At 36.6% G+C, this 27346-nt stretch overlaps 1 protein-coding gene across 1 annotated transcript; it reads right to left on the reverse strand.

The window, feature by feature from the left end:
* Positions 1-203: 203 nt before the first annotated feature.
* Positions 204-22375, reverse strand: LOC149551575 (PRKR-interacting protein). Its single transcript, XM_089787081.1, has 2 exons — positions 21888-22375; positions 204-735 (listed from the first exon to the last, which is right to left on the reverse strand). The coding sequence occupies exons 1-2, from the start codon at positions 22131-22133 to the stop codon at positions 412-414; spliced, it is 570 nt and encodes a 189-aa protein (XP_089643207.1). The 5' UTR covers positions 22134-22375; the 3' UTR covers positions 204-411.
* Positions 22376-27346: the final 4971 nt, after the last annotated feature.

The following is a 27346-nucleotide window of genomic DNA, read 5'->3' on the forward strand; positions in this document are numbered from 1 at the left end:
CATTGTTTGTACCCCTTTTTCATACTCTTGGATTTTGGGGTGTACTTGTATGCAATGTCTTCAATATGATTTAGTTTTTCCAGTACAAGGCACTCCTTATTTTGAACTGTAAATTTACCTACCCAGCCTACACTTGACAGATGCTGCCTTGCAGCCCTCCTTGTATGTTTTCAGGAATTGATTAGTAGAAACACGTATTCCAATTATACATGATAAAATTAGAAGATAACATAGAAATAAACAAATAATTGTACATGCAGTAGCGATGATTGAGAAAACATTTGAACATAGCACAAACCTTGGTATCAGTTTTAACTGTGGTAATCGGCAAACTATTACAAATACATTTTTATTGGATCGGAAGACAAGCATCATCCATAGAATAATACCATCTACAAGAGAGATTAATATTTAACTCAGATTTGCTTGGTATCCTTGTTTAACCATGGGCCTCCTTTGGCCTTCATCAGCAGAATCAGAATCAAAAGAGTCTTCTTCAGCCGAATCTGGCTGAACATTTTCTGGTTGACCTGAAACTGATGAATCTAATTTTTTCTTTTTCTGTTTTTTCTCTTTTTTCTTCTGACGTTTTGCTCTTTTCTTTGCAGTTCGCTCTTCTGCAGCTTTTATCCTTTCCTCCCGTCTTGCATTAAATTCTTCCAATTCTTTTCTCCTCTCATAGTCTACATCCATCCGAGCAAGCCTATCTTGTTCTCTTCGTCTCATCTGTCTGTACTGTTTAACTCATTATCATGACAACGGAATCAACTGTCAGTGGAGCATGTTTTGGCCATCAGAACAAGCATACAAGAATCATATTAAAACCTGTAAACTGCCTAAGAAGAGTTGAATTCTAGCAAATACAATAATAAATATGCAGTCAACAGCTCAAAAGTCCGAAAAATTGTTTGCGATTATCATTTCTTTCAAAAATTTAAACCATAATTGGTTGCAACCTCCTGATAACCAATAACTCACAAAACAAAATAAATGATATAATTTATATCACTGCTGATGTCGTGGATATTGTAATCAGTTTTCTGTTTTGTTCAAAAATTAGGAAAATAAATGTTGGGAAAGTTGGCTTTACAACCGAACAATGCAGAAAATTTGTCCTTGGCTTCCAGAAAAAAACATATAACATTTGCAAACAAGTGACACTCTGCGTCTAATGGATGCTTCAAGTTAAAGAGGCTGACTCTATCCAACCATTGTCATTAGTTAAACAATTTACTATGGCTTTGTTAAACAAATTATTTATATCTTCTCACAGCCTTGAGATTATCTATTTAACCATTCAATGTGCAATAATGGAAACAATAAAAGATTACAAAAGAACGTCACCAATGGTAAACTGTGTGTGCCACAAGATTTATCTTCAAGAAAAATCCTAATATCAAAAAAGCTCCAAGAATAGATGCTACACTTTATTTTTTAAAGCTTCAGCATGGACATTAGATATCAGTATCTCGTACTTGCCATTGTACATTTACAACTTTTCTATATTTTTTCTTGGATCTCCATTCCTCAAAAACAACCTTCCTTTACGTAGAAACAAATGGTTAATATTGATGGCAATATTTTAGGCTAGGTTGAACTTCTTTTATAATCCCTTGGTTCTTGGACCCATATACCTACCCCTTGTGACCTGTCACTGAAGATGGAAAAGCATCTTCAATTCTGAACAGAAATTTGACATTTTGGAAGATCAACTAGTTGAGTTTTGGGGTATCTTTACTGGGTGTGGATTCCACTGCTATCTATGGAGTTTATCTTTACTGGGTGTGGATTCCACTGCTATGTATGGTAACTTAATAATCAAAATCCAGCACCTGAGCTTCAAGCATTTGAGGGTCAAACAAACAAACTTTGAAATAGAACTTAACAGGAATAGTTGCTAATAATTAACAATTTCGATCCAAATCTTATTTTGTATGACTAAAAAATGGCTGCAGGATGTTCTCCAAGCATGATTACTTCTGCACAAATTTTAAGGGGTTAAAACTGTTAAATTCAGGCTGAAACAATGTGAGCAAGTGGGTTAGGCATATCAGGAAGTCCAGTATCAATTTATAAACAATTTCAGAGTCGCATGCTGAGTTTATTCCTTCTGCACTTCAATCGAATGCTCTTCATTCTTAGATTTTGAGCCCAGATAATAACTGATAAACAGCAATAAGAAGGAAATAAACAGACACAATAAACATGAGAAATTACCCTGGGAAAACCCTTCCAAAATGAAGGGAAAAACCCAGCAACACAACAAAAGATCACTATATTGATAACAAAATATTCAAGTGTACAATGCCTTTCGCTTGAAGCGATAAATATATATAAAACACAAGTGAGACTCTTCACATTACAACTGAAGGTCTCTTGATTTTCCAAAACATGACTCTTCGTAGCTTCATGCGTCAATGCATGTTGTATGGTCTTAATATTAAATTTTATCATCAATGTCCTCTTCAGCTGAAGTGACCATTATGGTATTAACACCCAGAGATAAAGACTTCTATCACAGCTACAAACTCCAACATTGATATGTAGCCAGCCAGGCATTTACACAAAGCTGATTGTTGTTGAAATAGTACCATTGTCCTTTCTAGTGAACAAGTTCGCTTTAAAAATACAATTATTGTATTCAGGAAAACTGATATTTGTAATATACAAGATAACATAGAACTGAGTCACCATGTTGACAAGACTTAGGGAGTCGTTGAAATTTCTTATTTGATTAAAAAATACAATTATGTTATTCAGGAAAACTGATATTTGTAATGTACAAGATTAACATAGAACTGAATCAATATGTTGAAAAGACTTATCGAGTTCCATCCACATAAGAGCCATGGCAGTAGACAATCATACAGAGGTTGTTGGAAAAGTATCCAAATCTTGATACAAAAACTTAAGTAATCATGAAAATTATACAAATCCACCAGCTGAAGAGATGATGGAAATCAAAAAACGTAAGATGAGTAGCCTCACCTGACACCTACAATGATGTAAAATATTGTCCCAAGAATTTAGAGTGAACAAAAAAAGAATATGTTTTACATATATAAGGAACCTAAGTTTTGGTTGAAGAAAATGATTGATGTAGGCTGCAGGATTGATATTGCAAATTTTTTTTAAAAACTATTTAAGTAATAAAGGATATCATCCAAGAGTCGAGACTAAGGGATAAGTTGTGTCCGAAAGTGCAACTTAGGAAGCAAGTGATGCATCAATACTACAAAGTATTAAAATGCACATTTTAGAAGACGTGCAATAACCAGTACAAATGGTTGCACAAGTAGAATATGTGAGGTTTTAAAAACTGTATACTACCATGCCAATCATTTAAACTATCTTCATTATTCAAGAAGATGTAACACAATAGTGACCAGTTCAAACACAAGAAATATTGGTAATACATAATGACTAAACACCAGAACTAAATTTTGGATGATATACACACAATGTCGGGTTACATGATTATCAATGGCGGTCCTGACACACATATTATGACCTAAAAAATTACAGAACCAAGTACACATACAAATAATGGGCGCCAAGATACCCTTTCAAAAAAGGCTTGTATGTGAGTTACAATGAAAGGATTATCTTCAGAAACAAAAGTATTCCTCAATAACCTGGTTTCCCTTGAATTAAGTAGGCCGCCCCAAGGGATGGAATCATCAATTTGGATGTTCCTGCCACTTGTCAGGCAAGGAGCAAGTTGTCTTGGATAGGCACTGCACACTCTTGGGCTTAATTGGGCTAAATGGTAACCAGGCACCCTCTATGGCATTCCTCTCCAAGCCATACTATGGTTGATTTAGGGAAATGGAACCCTTGGTGCTTGATTCTAAGATGAACAAGATGCATGGTTTATCTAAGTAGGTTAAGATGATTACAGTCATATATGTACATGTATTTATACTTAATGCTGAATCCCTAGCCCTAATAGAAATCAATAATCTTAAGAATTATATTTCAAATATTATCCAACATAACTGCAGGATCTCAACCAAATTTCTCGTGATAAAGACATTTCATTAGTAACGGCATAATTCTAACTATATAATGTTCCTTATTGTAATTGAACTAGTGATTTTTAGGACAAGATATAAGGTTATCCCAAACATGGACATTACAAAAACCTTGTTTACTGGGTGTGGATACATCCCTGCTATTGGTGTGGACTTCTGGATAATGGGATTGCACTTCTCCTTACCTGGTTGTGAGACTCATTATTCTGGCATAGTATGTTGGAGAGATCTATTTCTAGTTAATACTTTCTGTGCTGGCTGTACACAACTATTGTTTATTACCGAGTGCTTCATTGTATGCATCTCTCAAAAAATCACCAACAAGACATACAAGTGCTGTCACTAAAGATCGCAGATTATTTACTTCATTACGCAGTATGTTGTTTGAATTCTCAATGATATTCAATGAAAAAACAATTCATCCTCATTTGGAGAGAGTTTTTCCACAAAGTTTTTTCCTCTTTTTTATGAGTTGCATTGTAAATGGGTACCATATCAGACCTTGTGGCTAGGACCCAATCTTTTGTCCCCAACTAATTTGTGCTTAAGGGGGAAAAGAAGTGGGGTTGGTGAAAAATTCATGTTTACCTTCATTTATAGGTTTTGTTTTACAGTGTAGCTTAATCTTACATAGGTGGAAAATTGGTTAGAGACAAATATCTCTCAAATCCTTCATAGTTTTTCTTCCCAGTTTTCTTGGCTTCATTTCCACAAGATTGATTAAAGAGAATCAACAATAATGAAGAAATCAAAAAAGAATATCGTAGGAAGAAGTTGTGTTTCTCTTGCAAAGAACCTTGGGGTCCCGATCATCAATTTGGTAGAGGATGCATTATATAAAGGTATTATCCATGAAAAAGGAAAACCAAAATAAGAAATTGATGTAGACAAGTTATAAGAAAAGGAAGAAGAAGACACTTCTAAAGTTACCCTTGCCACTCTCTCTAAGTGCTCATAAACAACATTCTTTTAAGGCTCGTGGACTCTTACATGGACAAAAAATTACACTATTAATCAATAATAGAGCCCATCACAATTCCATAGATGAGGATTTGGTTTCCAAGAGAGGTTTGTGAACAAAAAGACTTCGAGTAAACCTAAAAGTAGTTGATGGGTGCATCATTCCTTGCCATGAGAGGAAATAAGGACCCAAGATCACATTGGGAAGTCACCAAGCACACAAAGACTTCTATGTGGTTGGCCCTTAAGAGAACAATATGGTTTTAGGAGAGCAATGGTTATATTATCTAGGGAAATTTACACAAACTTGTCAGATTATGGGGTTGAAGTTCCAACCAGCAGGCAAGGAAATAGTCCTTTGAAGTGCTTAATCAATCTCTAAAAGTTGTCACAACTAAGGAGATGGAGAGGTCTTTTCACAAAGTGTGAGTAGCTTAGGTAGTCCAATGTTTCATCACATTCACTGAATCTTTTGTGAGAGAGAAGTCCAGTCATGCTGATATTCAATTCATAATATAGGCTTTTTAGCATATAATGAGCTTGAGATGTGGTCCAAGCCAATCAACACTACTCCATATTGTCACCCACAAAAGCACAAGGAAGAGATCCAATAGGCAATTATGGAGATCCAAGAATGGGGCAAGTACAACTGAATTCAAGTCCATTGCTTCGTTTGTGAATTTGATGAAAAACAAGGATGGCACAATGCAGATGCACAATAACTGTAGAGCCCTTAATAAGAAAACAATAAAGAGCAGGTATCCCATCCCCAAGAACCAATAAATTGATAAAGGTATCTAAAGGGATCAAGAAAAAAACAAGCAACTGAAGATTGGCCTCCACACTAACACAATTGAAAGATTTATTTGGTCTTTGATGCTATTACACGAGTGTTGTCAAAGGTTTTTCAAGGTTAGTAACCCCAATGACAAACTTGATGAAGAAGGGAGCTTTCTTGTAAATCAATACGACACAATGAGCTTTTGATAGACTCGACGAGAAAATGAATACATGTCTCATGCCTCATTCTAGTTATTCCTAATTTCTCATTTTTGTTTTAGAATGTGATGCTTCAAAACAAGGGATTGGAGCAACCTTGATGGAAAGTAAGCATCGTATAGCTATGTTTTAGATATATGGTGGCCATTTGCACACTTGTAAAATTTAACAAGGATGACAAATAATTAGTCTCTAGTATCTACAAGCAAGTGTTTTCTTGTAATGTCCCCAAATTGTAACTATCCTTTTTGAGCCCAAAATTAACAATTCTAACAATATTACAATAACCTACTAAAGTAACATCATTTAATCATCAATAATTTAAGAAATAATGTACAAGTGTGTGTCAGTTAGTGTCATCATAAGCATCATCACTATCCTCTAACCAATCGTAGCTTAGTCTGCTAGGAAGCTCAAAAAAGCTCCAATAAACTACCCAACCCAACTAAGCCCGAGAGCGCACAACCATCCAATCATGACAACTCTCGCCTTATCCCCCAAACACCAACAATGTCCAGCTGTGACCAGTTCCATCCCTTCAGGCAATCATTATTCCGGAAGCAGCATACCATCCCTTTGAGTGGTGTGCTGAGTTAGGGAGCTGGTAAACCACATCTCCTAAACTTACCTTCCTCCAACTTTACATTTTACTGATTATATGTATGTATGTATGTATATGCAGAAATATAACATAAGTATTGATCTTATTGTAATCAAAATTTATTGATGCACGTAAGAATATTGATTGTATAAAATGCTTAGAAATCAATATCTCAAATGTATATGGGCAGATCTATTGCATGAAATGTTTAGCATTCATACCAAATTACTGTTGTAATGCACAATGACTGTAGAACTTGATCTGATTCCTTATATCAGATTTATCTTTGATTCATGCCTTTCTTTGGATGTTAATCTTTGATATACATCTCCCTTGTAATGGAAGAGACATGTCCCTCTTATAGTCATGTCTCCTTCATGATGGCTGTTGCTTTTTTATAACTAATTACTGATTGACAACTCATGCCCCTTCAGTAATGACTTGTGGCTGCTTGTGTGTGATAACACCTTAATAAAACACATTCTAGCATATTTTCACTGCAGATGATCTATTGTACATTTGTTGATGCAGATTTACTATCTTGTTATGTTAGTTTATAGGATCATAGTTCTCAGGAAATTGCAAATGTAATGTCCCCTCTTTAGTTCGACATGGCATTGATCATGGATTTGCCTATTCCAGACTCTCGTAGGCAAATGGTGTGGAAAGAGAGTCAATTCTGCGGATCAGATGGTCATATCTTGCTCTTGAAGAAGTGTTAAGAGGTTATATTTTATCATTATGTGATATTGGGGCCTACATGTTATAATTTTAAGTTGAGTTGCACTTTTTATTTTATAAAATTACTTTATTATAAAAAGTGCATTATAATGAGAATTTATAAAGGATGTTTCTAGAAGTTCTAGCAACTTCTTAGAAAAGTGAATAAATAGAGGGCTGGGCCTCTCATTTGGACATGCTTGGATTTGAGAACTCTTCTACTTCTTCATTGTGAAGACATTTGTGGACTTTGGATCTGCAAATTATTATTCGATCTTTGGGAACGAATCACTCCCTTGGATTGGCGACTTTGAGGGTGTGAAATATCACCTGAATTGTTGCATAATTGGAGTTGGTATTCAGCCATCTCATTGGAGCTTATTGAGAATTCGTTGTTAGGGTTTGTTTTGGTTGGAATAAGGATTTCAGATTTCCCTATCATTGGAGAAACATTTGACAAGAGTTTGAAGACAGAATAGGTGCATTTTTCAGAATTGGCAAAGCAGGGTTCGGAACCACATAATTGCTCATATCTCCTCAACCCCTTGGAGTTATTTTTTATGGTTTTACAGGGTTACTACCTAACCCTAGGCGCCCATTTTCCTTGCATTTGGGGGGTCCCAAAACCCTGGTATTATTTTTATCTAGCAGCCGTACAGGTACGGCCTGGTACGACCCTGCTAGTTTGGGCAGCAGCTGCAAATTAAGGACAGTTTGGGGGTGCGGTTGGAGGTCTTCATCAACGATTTGCATCAGAACGTGGTGTTCTTCCATAGTTCTTCAAACCAGGTTCTTGCATTCTGAAATATATGTCAATTTTTGGGTAAATTTGCTGTCATACAGTCATTGTAATAATCAGTCCAGAATTGGTAATAAAACAATTTCAGAATTTATTGCATTGTAATTGAAATATCGTTCAAAGGCTTTGTATATATTGTAATTCTGCGATTATATTCTGAAAGTATCAAATCTGAAATTGCCATATTCTGAATATTGTTACTGTTATTATTCATTATATGCCAACTGTTTGACAAAATTCCTAAGTCCAGTTTGAGGGTTTCAGTGGCCTTTATAAGAAGGGTCATTACAGTGGTATCAGAGCCAAAGTCCTGCCATCCTGTAGGGAATTTGGAACAGCTGGGGAAGTGTTTGACGAAATGTCAAAACACTAAAATCAGAGCATGCGACAGAGGCCTTATAATTTCCGCAATACCAAAGCAAGACAAGATAGGATTTCAGACCTGCAGAGCGAACAGTCTAGCTCATCTATCCAGGTGGACATAGAATCCAGTCATACAGACACAGGGGAGGTATTTTTTGATCAAGACTACGACTGCAATATGGATAGAGGTGGGAATATTGGTCCAGATCAGCGAGAGGAAAGATTTTTACAGTTATTAGACACTTTGGCACAGGGACAGCGATTAGCAGAACAGAGAGCACAGGAACAGAACCAGAGAATGGAGCTTATGATGCAGATGATGGCTCGACAAATGGGGTTGAACGCTAACATAGGTGGAGGAAATAATCAGAATGGTCACAATCAGAATGGGAATAATCAGGATGAGATACATAATGGAGGCGAACAAATTGGGAACAATTTCGGTCATGCCCCCCAGCAAGCTAGGACAGTGAGTTCGAGGCCTATGATTCCTACGTTCCTTCCTAGAGCTCCAGAGCAGCCGGTACCAGAACCCCAGATCACTGACATACAGGATCAGCTGAGGAGAGATTGGGAAGCAGGAGGTCCAAATTTTACAGCTGCAATCACCTTTAGAGAGTATATGGATGTGCGGATGAAGCATATGCCCCGTGGACAAGACAGGACTTAGAGCTATGAGCTACGAAAGAAAGTAGGAAAACTACAGTTACCATATTATGATGGCTCGGGGAAGTCTACAGCAAGAGCTTGGGTTCAAAAGCTTGACACATACTTTCAATTGAACCCTATGTCTGAGGAAGAAGCTATTAAGTATGCAGCAATTCACCTGGATGGGTTAGCACACGAGTGGTGGCATCATGGTATGATCACTATGGGTCATGCACACATTACCTCATATGTGGAGTTTACGGAGAGACTGATTGAACATTTTGATAAGAAAGATCCAGAACTCCATTTCAAGGAATTAGCCCAGCTTAAACAGTGGGGATCATTGGAAACATACATTTCAGAGTTTCAGAAACTTGCAGTGTTAGTAACAGATGCATCTGAACGAAGGCTATTGGTTTTATTTATGGATGGGTTAGTTGATCCGTTGAGGGGGTGGATTAAAGCTCTCAACCCTCCCACTTTGCAGGAAGCCATTAAGAAAGCTCGTGACATGGATTCCTCTTCAGCTTCTAAAAACAAATTTCAGGCAAAGAGTTTCCCTTCAGGAAAAGATAAGGACAGGAAACCCTTTCATAGAGAGGCACAACTACCTAAGGAAGAAAGTAAGAGGCTGGACAAGGAGACACTTAATGACTTGCGTAGGAAGAAGCTATGCTTCTATTGCAAAGGCCCGTATGAGTACGGCCATGACTGTCCTATGAGGCCAAAAGGGAAGGCCAACCGGGCAATGTGGGCTTACTACGAAGGCTCAGATTCAGATGGTTCAGAACATCATGATGAGGATCCTGATGAAGCAGAGGGAGAGCAGGAGATAGACAGTGCAGGGCAAAAGCAGGAAACAGAGCTACATTTACAGGAAGCACGACTGTCTAGTATCCAGAGAGAGGTATCTTTCAGACTTCGGGGGGTCTTGGCTGGGCAGAAGGTTATTACATTGTTGGACACAGGTGCCACGCATAATTTCATTGATGCACGATTCGTAGAGAAGCGTGGACTCATTACTGAGGAGTTCGAGGGACTAAGAGTCAAGGTAGCTGATGGATACACTCTTCGTTGTGACAGGATGGTACAAGACTTACCTTTGCGCTTGAACAACTATGAGTTTAAGGCGGACTATCATGTGGTCAACATGGGTGACATGGACATAGTACTTGGGATGCAGTGGCTACATTCATTGAAGGTGGTTACCCTGAGATTAGAGGATATGGAGATACAATTCGAAATGAATGGTAGGACTCATGTGCTAAAGGCTATCCGTAATGGAGACATCAGGACTATCTCATTTAGGCGGCTGGAGAGATTAACTAGGCATAATGATATAGAGTGGGCAGCAGTTTGTACTTTGATACCTACACAGGAGGAGCAACATAAGGCGGAATATCATCCTGATATTCAGAAGTTGAGGATTAAGTACGAAAAGGTATTCAGTGAGATTCCACCAGGCAGGCCACCGGACAGAGGCATTGAGCATATTATTGAGCTGGAGGAAGGTGCTAAACCTATCATGATCACACCATATCGACATCCAAAGCGACTCAAGGATGAGATCGAAAGGACCATTGAGGAGTTGCTAGCTATGGGGCACATCCGACCCAGTAAGTCACCTTTTGCATCTTCTATTGTTTTGGTAAAAAAGAAGGATGGAACGCTTCGGATGTGTATTGATTACAGGGCATTAAATAAGAGAACCATTAAGAACAGGTATCCTATTCCTCGCATTGATGAGTTGATAGATGAATTGCATGGGGCCTGTTATTTCACGAAAATTGATTTGAGATCAGGATATCACCAGATCAGAGTCCGTGAACAGGATATTGAGAAAACTGCTTTCAGATGTCATTGTGGGCACTTTGAGTTTGTAGTCATGCCTTTCGGCCTGACCAATGAACCTGCCACTTTCCAGTCCACTATGAACAGAGTTTTCCACCATCAGTTGAGGAAATTCGTGCTGGTGTTTTTTGATGACATTTTGATCTATAGCCGATCATGGCAGGAGCATCTAGAGCATTTGGAGACGGTGTTGAGCATTCTACAGAAGGAGTCCTTGTATGCAAAGGAGTCCAAATGTAACTTAGGGATGACCGAGCTGTTATATTTGGGACACATCATTAGTGCAGAGGGAGTGCGGATGGATCCTGAAAAGATTCGCGCTATTGTTGATTGGCCTCCACCAGAGAACCTTACACAGTTGAGGGGGTTCCTTGGTTTATGTGGTTTTTATCGCAGGTTTGTCAGTGGCTACTCACGACATGCAGCTCCCATGACAGATTTACTGAAAAAAGGGGAATTTGTGTGGACTCAGAAGGCACAGGACTGTTTTATGAGATTTAAGGAGATAATGACTACGTGCCCAGTTCTAGCATTACTTGATTTCACGAAGCCAGTTGAGCTTCAATGTGATGCATCTGGAGAGGGAGTAGGTGCTGTACTTATGCAGAATAAGCACCCCATAGCTTATGAGAGCAGGAAGCTCAGAGGCCCTGAGCGTTCATTCAGTATATATGATAAGGAGATGTTGGCCATCATGCATGCTTTGGCCAAATTCAGACAATATCTTGTGGGTAGCAAGTTTTGTATTAAAACTGATCATAACAGTCTGAGGCATTTCTTGGGACAGCAGGACCTGAATGATCGCCAACAAAAGTGGGTAAGTAAGTTGCAGGCATATGATTTTGACATCTCATATGTCAAGGGAACTCAGAATGTTGTTGCAGATGCTCTATCTCGAAGGCCACACCTCACTCTTATGGTTCAGATATCAGAGGATTGGCGACACTTGATTATAGCAGAGTATGCCAGGGATACATGGGCCTCCGATATAGTAGAGGGAACAGTGATTGATACCAAATACACACTTATAGATGATTTGATCATTTACAAGAACAGGATTTACCTAGTCCCAGGATCGAAGGTTAAGCAACTGATTATGAGAGCACTTCACGACTCACCGACAGCAGGCCATCCCGGGTACTTCAAGACTTACAAGTCAGTTCGAGAGCGGTTCACTTGGAAGGGGCTGAAAGCTGATGTTTTGCAGTATGTTCGAGAGTGTCTTGTTTGCCAGCAAAACAAACAAGAACACAGCTATCTGGCAGGGCTCCTACAGCCACTTCTGATTCCCGACAGGAAGTGGGAGTGCATCTCCATGGACTTTATCACAGGTTTGCCCAAGGTACAAGGACGAGATTGTATTTATGTGGTGGTAGATAGATTAACGAAATATGCTCATTTCTTTCCTATCACCACTACACACTCAGCAGCTTAGGTGGCAGAGGTTTTCTTTCGGGAGGTTTTCAGATTGCACGGCTTGCCTCAGAACATTGTGAGTGATAGGGATAGCTGTTTCATGAGTCACTTTTGGCAGGAGGTATTCCGGTTATGTGGCACGGAGCTTACACCCAGCACTAGCTATCACCCACAAACCGATGGTCAGACAGAAATTGTGAACAAATGGGTGGAAGGGTATTTAAGGAATTATGTGGCAGCTCAGCAGCGAGCTTGGGTCAGATGGATATATCTCTGCGAGTATTGTTACAATACTACATATCATATGACTATACAGATGACACCCTTCATGGCACTTTACGATTATGAAGCACCTAGTTTCTTGGATTTGTTGTTGAGCGACAGCCGGGTACCCAGTGCAGGTGAATTATTACAGGAGAGTAAGGATATAGTTGCTACCCTCAAAGACAATATTGCAAGAGCTCAGAACCAACAGAAGCAGTATGCAGACCAGAAGAGAACTGAGCGTAGTTTTGAGGTAGATGATATGGTTTACCTCATGTTGCAGCCATACAGGCAATCTACTCTTAAGAAGAGTGGTGCAGAGAAACTTAAGCCACGCTATTATGGACCATTCAGGATTATTAGGCGAGTTGGTGAAGTGGCTTATGAGTTGGAGCTTCCCGCAGACAGCAGAGTGCACAATGTGTTTCATGTGTCACGCCTCAAGAAGGCGTTGGGTCAGAATGTGGTGCCTTCTGCAGTATTACCTCCTTTAGACGATGAGGGAAAATTGATTTTAGTACCAGAATCCATCCTGGAGAGCAGAAAAAAGCAACTTCGTAGAAGGGTGATCAGAGAATACTTGGTTAAGTGGAAAGATTTACCTGTTGAGGATGCTACTTGGGAGGGGGAGGCTATTTTGCAGCACCCGGCATTGAGATTGCTTGAGGCCAAGCAATTTCAGGAGGGGCGGACTGTAATGTCCCCTCTTTAGTTCGACATGGCATTGATCATGGATTTGCCTATTCCAGACTCTCGTAGGCAAATGGTGTGGAAAGAGAGTCAATTCTGCGGATCAGATGGTCATATCTTGCTCTTGAAGAAGTGTTAAGAGGTTATATTTTATCATTATGTGATATTGGGGCCTACATGTTATAATTTTAAGTTGAGTTGCACTTTTTATTTTATAAAATTACTTTATTATAAAAAGTGCATTATAATGAGAATTTATAAAGGATGTTTCTAGAAGTTCTAGCAACTTCTTAGAAAAGTGAATAAATAGAGGGTTGGGCCTCTCATTTGGACATGCTTGGATTTGAGAACTCTTCTACTTCTTCATTGTGAAGACATTTGTGGAGTTTGGATCTGCAAATTATTATTCGATCTTTGGGAACGAATCACTCCCTTGGATTGGCGACTTTGAGGGTGTGAAATATCACCTGAATTGTTGCATAATTGGAGTTGGTATTCAGCCATCTCATTGGAGCTTATTGAGAATTCGTTGTTAGGGTTTGTTTTGGTTGGAATAAGGATTTCAGATTTGCCCTATCATTGGAGAAGCATTTGACAAGAGTTTGAAGACAGAATAGGTGCATTTTTCAGAATTGGCAAAGCAGGGTTCGGAACCACATAATTGCTCATATCTCCTCAACCCCTTGGAGTTATTTTTTATGGTTTTACAGGGTTACTACCTAACCCTAGGCGCCCATTTTCCTTGCATTTGGGGGGTCCCAAAACCCTGGTATTATTTTTATCTAGCAGCCGTACAGGTACGGCCTGGTACGGCCCTGCTAGTTTGGGCAGCAACTGCAAATTAAGGACAGTTTGGGGGTGCGGTTGGAGGTCTTCATCAACGATTTGCATCAGAACGTGGTGTTCTTCCATAGTTCTTCAAACCAGGTTCTTGCATTCTGAAATATATGTCAATTTTTGGGTAAATTTGCTGTCATACAGTCATTGTAATAATCAGTCCAGAATTGGTAATAAAACAATTTCAGAATTTATTGCATTGTAATTGAAATATCGTTCAAAGGCTTTGTATATATTGTAATTCTGCAATTATATTCTGAAAGTATCAAATCTGAAATTGCCATATTCTGAATATTGTTACTGTTATTATTCATTACATGCCAACTGTTTGACAAAATTCCTAAGTCCAGTTTGAGGGTTTCAGTGGCCTTTATAAGAAGGGTCATTACAGCAAAGTCTTATAATTAAGGTGATTTTCTGATCAATAACATCTACAAAGTGCTTCTTCTTGGCGGGGGCATGACAGTCCACCCTTCCCAAGATTGCTCGTCCTCAAGCAATTATCAAGATGTTTCCCAATCTGCAGCTTCTCGTAGCTTCACTTCAGCTATACTACTCTAATACTATATCAAGTTACTTGATGAAGGTATTGGAAATTAGCCAGGTTTGTCATATAAGAATATTAGAGTTAAATCTCTCTATTTTTGTTTCTCTTTCTTCCGTAGATTTACTTCTATTTCTAATGGTCACTCTTCTTCTATGTTTCCATATTTTCTCTCTGATCAATATGGAAACTCTCTTTCTTTCTTCAGAATGTTTCTATTTCTCTCTTTATTCGTTATAGAATCATTCTTATTTATACTTGAACGTATATCATTTATGATCTTTGTTTAATAACACATTCATTATTTTACAATAATATGGTATTAGAACTTCTTTTTTTTAGAACATAATAATTTCATTATTGAAATTTCTGAGTTATTTTTCAAATTTGGTTTTGAAAGTCTTTAATAAGATTTTCAACATCCTTTGCCTAATTGTGTTCAAAAATCTGTCTAGGGTTTCTACATATTTTTTTCTCTGGTCAGCTTTTCTCCTGCAACTCTCTTTCCCCTGCCCGCACTACAAGCTTCCTCTAAAAGACAACTAACTTTTTAGCTTTTTTGGGCTTGCATTTGACTTTTTTTTTAGCCTACTTTTCTGCAATTTCGTGACCGTTTTTGGGCATTTTCAACCTGTTTTTTCTGCAAATCTCTGAGCTTTCATGACCACATCTGGTTCATGCACTTTCGGCAAGTGTTTCTACCCTTCAGATCAAGCTGAAATTTTATTTTAATTGCAGATTCGAAGTGGGTTTTCTGGATCTCAAATGGGTCGGTCTCTATTTTTCCAGGTGCATCATTTTTTGTGCCTCAATTTTCAAGCCAGCAGGATGAGAATCTAATTTCAGAATCTTTCTTGGTTTTTCAAGATCTCTTCTAGTTGTCCTTTATTTTTTCTGGGTCTTTTGTCAATCTGCCTCGAAGTTAATGTCATTTTTTTATATTTACATTTTTTTCATCGAAAAATGTGTCATGGAATCTCTCACCAATCTTCTCTTGGAAGGCAGTCAACAATTTAATGAAAAGAACTACAATGCCTAGAAGCAGAGAATGATGACGATCTTCGAGTACCGTCGCCTTTAGGCACTTGTTCTGGCTATCGAGACTCATCCTACCAAAGTCAATGCTACCACAAACCAATATTGCAGAGCTCACCGATCAGCCCAAGTCTACCTTTTTATGCCTTTTGAGAATTCTCCTGCAAATTGTTTTGTTTTGAAGTTAGATTGACCATTAAGGGAGGGGCGGGGGTATTAGAGTTAAATTTCTCTATTTTTGTTTATCTCTCTTCCATAGATTTACTTCTATTTCTAATGGTCACTCTTCTTCTATATTTCCATATTCTCTCTCTATTCAATATGGAAACTTTCTCTTTCTTTCTTCAAAATGTTTCTGTTTCTCTCTCTTCGTTCATTATAGAAATGTTCGTGTATACTTGTATATATAGATTAACACATTCATTAAATTTAAATTGGCCCAAGTTTGCACAATATCTTGGATATTTCCTTGCATTATCATAGATTAAAATGAGGATTAGAAACAAAACACAAATATATACGATGTTCTATAAATATGTTTCCCTTTTTTGGCCAAAGGAGCCTTAGGGAATTTCTAACGTGATTTTAAGTTAGCACATTATGATTTTTACATTGAAGATTTGTTGGATAATCAATTTCTAGATCTTGCATATGTAAGGGTATTGTAACTACTAGATTTGCTCCTTCAAAAGCTCCAATCATTTATTGTCCCTTCTTTTGATTGGATGCTTTTAGATCTCCTTGTTGTACCTTGTTTTCTTGCTTGGATTTCTTTTTGCTTCCTCACCTGTTTCTTTATTGAGCGTTAATTTGTATTCTAGGTTTGACTCCTTTTCCCACATACATGTCCTGGTTTCATTCCTCTTTACATTTGAAACACACATTTTTCATTTTAAGATCCATTTGATTACAAATTTGTTTACGCCTCTATTCACCCTCGCAATCGCAACACAATTCTTTCTTTCTACCCTTGTCTTTCTCACAAATATGCCTACGCCCCCAACTTTCTTTGTATTAGAAGCATAAATTTTATTTTCTTAAGTTCTCACGGTCATCTCTACAAATAAAGGTTCTTGTAGGCCCATCCTTCTTGTAGAAAGTTTCATCTGTTGAAGTTGTGTGTCTAGGATATCCATTTTCTCTTATTTGGGTGGCATTAGGCGATGTGGGTTTTAGGATTTCCTCTTGTAGTATGGTAGAGTCAAAGGCGCTTACTAGGCCACGGATAGTATATTCTATGAGCCATAACTACTAGTCTTCGAAAAAATTTCACATGTTCTTCAAGGGTTCCTCCTTGCCTTATTTATGTTAAATCTTTAAAGTATTTTTCATGGTACTTTTTATTAGAATATTATTATGTTTCTTTAATGGTCATCTTAGTTAGTCTTTATTTTATTAAGTAGTTTCTATTTCTGTCCTTATTTCTAATTGTTTCTTTTAGAAACATCGTCTTTGTAAATCTATGTTTAATACAGCGACTACAACATCGATTTATCATAACATGGTATTAGGACAGGTCAATGGGATTTCATAAAATTCGGCCAATTTTTTGAGAAAAAATTGAGCCTCTTTTGATCTGGAATATTTTCCAAAAATTTTGCTTTTTGATTTTTTGAAATAAAAATCGGTAGAGGTATTTTATGTAACTTTTGTGGTACATCTTTGAAGATTTTTGCTGGAAATTGCAAGCCTAGTTAAGAGTTTTGATCCCACGATTTCTTGGTTGCAGCAAAAGTCTCTGATTTTTTTAGGTTGCATGTTGTTGCATGTGTTGGTTTACCATGTAAAGTCTCATCTTGCGTTGCGCTTAAAAATTTCTGATCAGTTTTCATAATTTTTCCCTCGAAAAAAATTCTGATTCAATAATTCACAAAGTTGTGTAGGATTCCTTTGTAGGTTTATAATTTTTTCCTAAAAAATTATCTGGTGGAATTTACCGTTTTCCTAAAAAACAAAGCTTTGTATTGTCTAGTTTTGATTCATTTTTCACCTCAAAAATCATGTTGGATTTTGGTCAATTTTTCACCTCAAAAACCGTGTTCGATTTTTCTAATTTTTCTACTAAAAAATCACACCTTTTTGCAAACTTTGGGGGGTTTGCCAATTTTCCTCAAATTCGTGTTGGTTGTTCTCAATGTTTGTCTCTGTCTCCAGAGAAGAGAAACTTCATTATCTAACATCAAGTTGGATATTTTGCGATGATTTTTGAACAGACGCTTTGCTGATTCTGGGAGGGTTAGTGGCAGACTTATCTCAATGGTAGAGTCAGTGACAGGCTTGTCTCTTGTTGCAAAGCATTCTAAAGAAGGGGACACCCTTCTTTGTTCTTTTATGGGCGAACTTTGGGTTCTTAGTTATTAACATTTTGCAGATCTAGGGAGGGTCTCAACAACAGCAAAATGTTATGAAGAATTTGCGACCAAAAGACAACACTTATGCAACGAGCATTAAGGTAAAGTATTAGAATATTATTATGTTTCTTTAATAGTCATCTTAGTTAGTCTTTAGTTTGTTAAATAGTTACTATTTCTGTCTTTAGTTCATGATTGTTTCTTTTAGAAACATCGTCTTTGTAAATCTATATAAGGAGCTTTCATCTCCTATGTTTAATACAGCTACTACAACATCGATTTACCATAACACTTTTCGCCAAACCTCTCAATGATTGTTTTTTGTGAATGCGTCATAGCTTTATATGTTTCGATGTTTTTGGGTGATTAAGCCATGGTACCACCAACCATGGGCAAACCCTTCTAAATGCAATATGGCAAATTTAACGACATTTTCTTCTAACATTGGGCTGAGAAATAAGTAGGTCTCTAGTTTGCAGACCCATGAGTGGGCCTTGATTCTTCCTGATCTAAGAATGTTAGGGATGGTCAAATTACTTACTTTATGTTCTAGATCTTGATTAGTGTGATTCTTCTCCTTTCTATGAATACTTTTTGTCTCAGCCTCACAATATATTTTAAAAGGGGTTGCTCTTCTTGACTTAAAGGTCAAGCCCTGCATAATGCTTGGGCATATTCATTCAGTTTAGGATTGGGTTTGTTAAATCTCCTCATCTTCCTTTGACCGCCCTTCCCAAGTTAAGAAGGGAGACCGAGTTGTTTCTGGGGCTGATCCTAATGTAGTTCTATTGTCACTTTCAGACATGCTAGAAGTGACACCTCGCATTTCTTCGGTTGGGTCTATGAGCATGCATGATGGTGATTATATTATGTAGGGTTAGAAGAAGGGCTTGAATTGTTTGTTCATTTTTCTCCATTAAGGCCCTCCATTTGTATTCCATTTGTTCACTCCTTGCATTTGTTGGTTCTTCAAACCCTTTGACTAAGTTGCATCAACTATTGTTCATCCCTCAGTCCAGCAAGAATGATGCTCTGAAATTGGCAACTCGCCTCTTATCCAACGAATGGCATGAATGTCCAACTATGACCAATTCCATCCCTTGGAGCAATCATTATTCCACAAGAAGCAGGAACATCCATGAATAACCAGTACCACACGTTAGGGTAATCAACACACCTCTCAGCCAACAAGAGGCAAAAACGTCCAACTATGACCAGTTCCATCACTTGGAGTGGTGTACTTAGCTCAAGGAAGTCACTAGACCGCATCTTCCTAACTTACCTTCCTCCAACCTTACATTTGATTAAAATAAAAATTAAGTAGTGATCCTATTGTTATCAATATTTATTGAAGAAAACAAGAAGATTGATTGTATTGAATACTTAGAAATCAACACCTCAAATGTATATGGGCAGACCAATTGAATGAAATATTTAGCATCCATACCAAATTACTGCTGTAATGCACAATGAATGTAGAACTGATTTATCCTTGATTGACGCCTTTTCCTGGATACTGATCTTCATTGTATACATAGAAATCAACACCTCAAATTTATATGGGCAGATCAATTGAATGAAATATTTAGCATCCATGGATACCAAATTACTGCTGTAATGCACAATGAATGTAGAACTGATTTATCCTTGGCCTGGATACTGATCATTGATGTATATCTCTACCTTGTAATGAAAGAGATATATCATTACAATAGTCATGTCTCCTCCTCTCTAAAGGCGGTGTCTCCTTTATAATGACCATTGCCTTTTGATAACTAACCGCTGATTGAAACTCATGCCCCTTCACTAATGACCTGCAGCTGCTTGGGTGTGATCGGACCCTAATAAAACACAATCTTGCACATTATCGCTGCATAAGATCTCATACATATTCATTGGTACAGATTTTCATTTGATGTCTTGATACATTAGTTCCTAGGGTTCTCCAAAACTAGCAAAGACATATGCTTGAGGCGATTTTCTGATCGATGACATCTTCTGAGTGCTTCCTGGCGGAGGCATGATATTTCTTAAACTGTCCATTGCTATTGGTGGATTTATCTAAATAAGTGTAGTTGTTATTGACTTAAAACTAGGTACTATGTTGACCAGCTGAAAACAAAATTCCTATGAATAAACACTCTCTTACGGGAACTCCCACCCAAAGCAAAACAAGGTTGAGTTCACAAAAATGATGATGTATAACAAGGCAATGATATCTTCATCAGAGTCATATTAGCATGAAAATATTGCCTCCATATTTCAAATATACGAGCACCATTTGCCAAGTAATTTTATCATTAATGAACAAAAAGAAAGCATGGCAATACCGTTGAATCTTCATGGTTTTGGCCCCCAACATTGTTTTGGTTCCATCTTTGTCTTTTTGAACATTTTTTTGTTCTACTTTGTCCTGCACGTTGTTTTCTTTGTGTACTATAGACAAGTGGCTTAGAATTCTAAGCGGCAGCTATTGTTTCACATCCTGTTGTGTCACTGTGAACAGACCTTGTGCTTCCAATTCACAGCTGTTCTAACAGTGTAGAAATTGGATTAAATTCTAGCGGAAAGACCTGTATTTGACTGATGTCAATGTCTTCTTGGTGGTTCTTTCTCCTCGTGCATACCAGCCAGCATGCACTCTCATTTATCCCTTTCAGCAGATTATTTTTTGTTTAAAATAGGTCAAACAAGTGTTTCCCTATAATTTATGTTCCCAGGCGCTGTATGTATCCCTGGGTTCAACCAGATCCTGACCAGGTCCACCCAAAGTATTGCCTGGGGTGCCTGGGCAGTACCCGGAACTAACCCAAGGGAATAAGCCCAGGACCTATACCCAGACAAAACCCGTACTGTACTGGGGTTCGTGAGGGATGCAGTAACAGATATTATTTGTCTTGCTAGGTAAGTTGCTTTTATATAAATCCCAAGTACAACTGCTGCAATCTAGATTTGAACCTGTGTAAGACAAAACCTCTTCCTCAGCTAAGAAGGAAAAAAATTAACAAGAGAGCATTTGATGAACGTCAGGAGGTCAACACGGAGGAGAGGTGAAACAACATGACCTTTGAGTTGAGAAGTTTTAAGGCACTAGACCAACGGAAGAGGTGCGCGAGTAAACACCATCCGAAGTCTATTATTCCATGTGGGTGATCTTTTTTCGTGGTGATAGGTGGGTGATGGACATAAATAATCAGAATCAGGTGCAAAACTGGTAATTTTCCTCTGCAACATATGTCAAAGGAAGTTCCATGCTCAGCTCGCACTAGGGCTACCTCTCTCCATAGATACACGTAATCTCCAAAGAATATCCGTTGGAGTGGTCCGGTGGATTAGATTAATCTAAGGATTTCACATAACAAAAAACATTGCTTTTTATTTAGCCCAAAATTGCCCTCCTGATAATGGACCATGAATTAAAAATCATAAAAAGAGGTTCACAGTATTGAAATCCAGTTTATAAGAAAGTTGCGCCCACTAGGAGTAGCCCACGTATTCCCTGAAGCGGAAGAAAAGAAGCAAGAGCTATCAAGCATTTAGCTGGATTGTATCTAGGGTTTACTAAGCATTGAACCAGATTGTCCCGTATTTCTTAAGCATTGAGCCTAATTGCCCGAGAAATGATCTAAAGCAAGTCGTTAGTCACTCCTTGTTTGTGTAGGGTTCGCTGCATACGCGACTATGACGAAACAGATTCATCAACCCCCGCTAAACCAATTAAGCAAACATTCTAATCCAAAAGAATTAAGCAACTTTGTCGAAAAGATTGTGTGACCTGATGAAAATCGCCGGAGCCAGAACCTGCCGAACTGCCGGAAGTGTTGTTGACTCTGAGGGGTACATTCTCAATGATGCGTCTGAGCTTGAGTTCCAGGTCTTCTGCTTCATTTTCTTTTAGCGATGGGCCTTCTGACTCTTTATAATCTACAATTGCCCCTGCTCCTGCAGTTGCACTCTGTTCAGGAATGCAAACCATCTGCTTGAAGTTGTTTCCAACACCCAGATTCTTCTGCCTCGACATTTCGAACAAACACAGAAACAGCACCTTGTTCCTCAAAAGAATTGATTTGAGTAACCTGGTTCGAACAAATCTTTGTAAGCGGGAATTTTCTGTGAAAAAATCTTAAATGGTAACAGAAGGCAAGATACGTTTATGGATGTTTTAAAAATATCCACTGAAACATGACGAGGAATATGGAGTAGCAATTTTCGAAGAAGGTATAACAAGCATCAGTTACGCAGTTATGTTCGCGTTTTGAGTGCTCTCACTCTAACCATGTTGTTTGAAGAAATAGGTTTCTCTCTCTCTCTCTCATTATTATTATTATTTTTTTTATTTCATTCTATTAATACTATCTATGAAATGAAAGAAATGGTATTAGCATATGGGTTTAATATTGTTATTGATGTCAATTTGATGAAGAGTTATATGAGTTTCGTATTATGTTTGATGTCTTGTATATTTGTATGAGAAAAAAGTATTCAATGTGTTCTAATTATCAATCTATTCTATGCACAAAAACGTGTTTGTGAATGAAAAGCTAAAATATACAAGAAAAAGTATTTGAAGTCTAGTTCATATGATGAGAAGTAAGTATGTTGGATATTTGAAGTGTGACAAGCATGGGAAGCTAGTATAAGCAAAAATAAAGCATCTAAAGTCCTTATGGGAGATTGCTCTACATCATAAGTTGGACTTGCACTTTAGGTTTTATCATGTATGGTTTGTGAATGTTGCATCATCCTACTTTTAGGTCCACTTAAGTTCAAAGGTTGGAGTTATATTTTGTTGTTTATTGATGGTGAGATTGGTTGTTAGGATCAGGTCAATCTAGAAAATATTTTGCATTGATGTTTGCATGTGTGCAATTTGGTGGACGTGTTCCTAACATTTGTGGAGTGTTCCAGTCCAGATATTTAGTGTTAGTTTGCTCCTCAATTGACTTTATGTTGCTTTGAGCGACATTTTTTTTAAGTTGGTATTTGATTTACTCGGTTGATTTTGGTGATTTAATTTATGACTTATTGGTTTGAATATGCATCAAAGAAAGAGCTAAGATGGTGGTATTTGTCTTATCATGGCATGTTGAAATCTACATTGAGTTATGCACATTGAAGAATGTTTTTGGAACAACTATTCAATGTGCTTTTATGATTTTCTACATGTATGTTTGGCATTGACTTTGTAAAGTGTTGTGATTATTGCACTTTGATTGGATCATGTGTGGAAGACGTGTTGAGATGTATTTGGGTCCCTTTTCTCTCATAGATGAGTACATTGATTGTAAGTGTTTGTGATTCTCAACTTTGTGATTTTTATGCTCACCTCTATCATGGACTGAGCTAGTTGTGATTTTGGATGATCAAGTTGACATATATAGATGTGTGGGTGGTTGAGTTGAAGTGTGAATTGACTTATATTGTATTGGGATGAAATGCAAAGTGGATGATATGCAAATGTGAAAGAGGAGAGGTGTGAATGTATGAAAAAAAAACTTAATGAAAATGGATGCAGTGAATATGGCTACCTTGCAACTTTATGAAAATCTTTAGTGTTGTAAGAGCCACCACTAAACCAATCTACACTTATAAAATCTATAATTGAGGTTTAATCTTGCTCAAAATACTCTTTATATGAATGAGAGACATTTACATTTACTTTTAGTGGTTGCATAAATTAAGGCTATAAACTAAGAATATAGGAATTTGAAAGATACATGATAAAAGACAACCATGAAAGCTATCAAATTATGTAAAATAAATTCTAATCCCATCAATAGAACTTTGAAATGAATTGCACAAATAACAAAATAAAACCATCATGCATATTCTTCACTTCATTTCATTGTTTTTCTTCTCCTCTAATTGTTTTTCTTCTCCTCTAAATTGGTGTTGCTCACAAAAATATGATAAAAATCCAAGAAAAAATTTATACAATAATCACAAGGATACTATAAAATAGTGGTTGCAAGTATAATAAATGAATCCTATTTATAGAGAAACTATGATAGATTAGATAGCCAAGATCAATTTGGATCTAAAGAGAACTGACTCACACGACTAAATGAGAGGACAAGTTAAGTGATATTAAACTAGCACTTGCACCAGAAGGAGGTATAAGAGATACGCCGATACATTTTATTAAAAAATAAAAATTGAAGAGAGGTAAAATTAATAAAAGGATTTCAAATTGACAGTATAGAATTAATTCTTGACATCCCAATTCAAGAGTTCATTTGAATTGTAATTGGAGTCATATTCGTGGTCAGGGGACAAAAACCTATACAAGGAAAATGAGATTAATTGATAAAAGGAAGTACATATGAGTCATTTTAAAAAAAATTAGAATTGGCAAAATTTTAAAAGCAGTGAAAAAGTAATTTTTACTTATACTATGTAGGTGGACAAATCAAGAGTAGTAGTTTGCATGCACTTTTTTTTAAGAAATATAAAGTACCAAGGGTTGATTATTGTTTTGTAATGTATTTGGTATTACCAAATGTAAGATATGTTAGATATGATTTAGATTTAGAAATATAAAAATAACTTAAAAAATAAATACCATTACTTTTTTTTTAAAAAGAACTATCTTAGAATCCATCTTATATTATAACATCAGTTAATAATTAGAAAAATTATGATACTCCAAAATAGATAATAATAATGATTAATTTAAGTAAATTATATTAGAAACCAAAGAATTTGGGAAACATTGTTAAAAAATTCATAATAATAATTTTTGTAGAGCATCTCAACCAAATATTAAAAAAATTAAATCAAAACAATCAGAAAAATTTAAAGTATTCATCTTAGTACAAGCCACTTTGCAGAATTTGACATATTCATCACAATGTGTTGACTATTTAAGTAAGCAAAAGCTAAAATAGAAAATAAAAATAATTAAGTTCTAAAATAAATATATGTCCCAATCATATAAATTGGAAATAATTAAAAGAAATAAGAAAAAATAATAAACATATCTTTACCTTTTAAATACAAGTGAAATGTTAAACCTCGTTAATTATTAATGAATATGATATAACCTCTCAAACACCTCTATTCATTGTTTTAAGATCTCATATTTTAGTAACCTGCCAAGACAAAATGGGAATTAACTTTTTCAATTATTAATCAAATTAAATATCATAAAACAAGTGTGGAGTCTTTGCCTTCAAAATAATAATAATAATAAATATGTAAGGTAATTTTCGTAGTTATCAAAAAATGATTAAAATTTGAATAATTAGATTAATATATAATAATATTTTTATTTTGTAAATATATTCTTAATTTTTAATATATCTATTTATTAATATATATCTTCCCTGTGGTGAAATATAATTATTAATTCATTTGCTTGCTCCATTCATATACATAATATTCAATCATTAAATCCTTGGTCAATTCAGTTTGTCTTTGCTTAAACAATACCTGGCTTGGAATAGGGGGAAACTATAGCACTTTACGTCAGGCCCCTATCTGATAAGTTCATGTGCAGAGGCTGAAGAATATGTTTATTGGCTAGGTAGTTGACTATCCAATATTGTGAAGAAATAAACTTATATCCTAGTATACATACTCTTGAAAGCATTTGAAAAATATTAATTATTTTTACCTATAGTTATATCCAATAAGGGATTGTGGTCAATTGCCACAACTTATAAAATAATGTAGTAGTTAAAAAAAGTTGTAGGCAAGAAGTTAGATGTATTAGTTTATATAAAACAATGTATTAGTAATGCATTTTTTATGGGCATACATGTTCTTCACAATAGCATAATTTTGTCATTTCACAAAATTTACAACAATGGTTGGAAGGCATCTCTGAGAAGTTGTTAAAGAGGTGTTGATCACTTATGTAAAGGGTGAATTTGAGAACAACACTAATGCAGTAACAACAAGCCTAACCAATACATATTCTCAGTATATCCATCTTTGAAAGAGTCCATTTGATGTTTTTTTAATTTATCCCTTGTCATTTATTGCTATAGAAATATGTATTTTTCCAAATCGAAATTTATATATTGAGATTTTGTAATGGCATATAACAATTTAAATATTTATAAAAACATATTTAAACATACATGATCTGCACCCGAACATCTTGTCCCACCCGATTTTGTAAATGTTTTTATTTGCGATCAATGTAGATACCTAGATACAAAATAAGTAAATTTTATAAAAAAAACATCAACCCTCTCCTCCTCCATCATTGGTGATAAACATACCATATAAGGAATGTTGTCTTACAAATACATAGAACAAACAATTAAAAAATGTTAATGCTATTACAAATGGAGCAATTTTTTTTTTAATTAATGCAATGCCATTTTGCATGCTCTATAGTTGTTGGAGGAATGGGGATCTGAGTGGAGCCCACATTCAAATGTCATAGGCATTTTAGGAGGGTTATGCAATAAAACCGAGGAGTATAAAAAAATTGGCCAAAATAGTTCCAAGGCCCATCAAATCTGTGCAACAATTATGGAAATTTTAATGGGTGATCATTGTTCTACCCTCTCTAACATCACATTTCGTGGGGCACTCCAATGATGTTCTCAGTGTGGCCTTCTCCATTGAAAATCACCAGATTGTGTCTGCCTCGCGGGATAAAACCATCAAGCTCTGGGACACTCCCGACGAGTGCAAGTACACCATTCAGGCTGATGTTGATGGACATTCTAACTGGATCAGCAGTGTTCATTTCAACCCCTCTACGACTAATCCCACCATTGTTTATGGATCTTGGGACCGCACCTTTAAGGTCTAGAATCTCACCAACTACAAGCTCAAGAACATGCTTATATAACATGGTGGATATGTCAACACTGTTGTTGTTTTGCTCGATGGGTCACTCTACACTAGTGACGAGAAAGATGGGGTTACTATGCTCTAGGACCTTACCGAGGGCAAGAGGCTTTATTCACTCGATGCAGAGGACTGCAACTTGCAATGTTGTAGATTCACAACTCAACGAAAAAATGAATATATGTAAATAAATGCTCGTGAGTGGAGAACACACTTTCTTCACTCACCCACTCAACCTGCATTTACCCATTGAACCAACACTTAGTTGATTGAAATTGGTTATAGATAACTGAAAATGGAATTCATGAAAAGTTTTACCGGTATAAGACAAGATTCAACTCCATACCCGAAGCCTATTAAAGTGAAATCTCAGAGGAGATCCAAATTCAAGTTTCATCGTTAATGATGATAGATTGTTTTTAGATT

Source organism: Cupressus sempervirens, chromosome 6 (genome assembly GCF_028749045.1).
Source record: "Cupressus sempervirens isolate cs-2001-9-10 chromosome 6, ASM2874904v1, whole genome shotgun sequence".
In the NCBI taxonomy this organism is placed as follows: domain Eukaryota; kingdom Viridiplantae; phylum Streptophyta; class Pinopsida; order Cupressales; family Cupressaceae; genus Cupressus; species Cupressus sempervirens.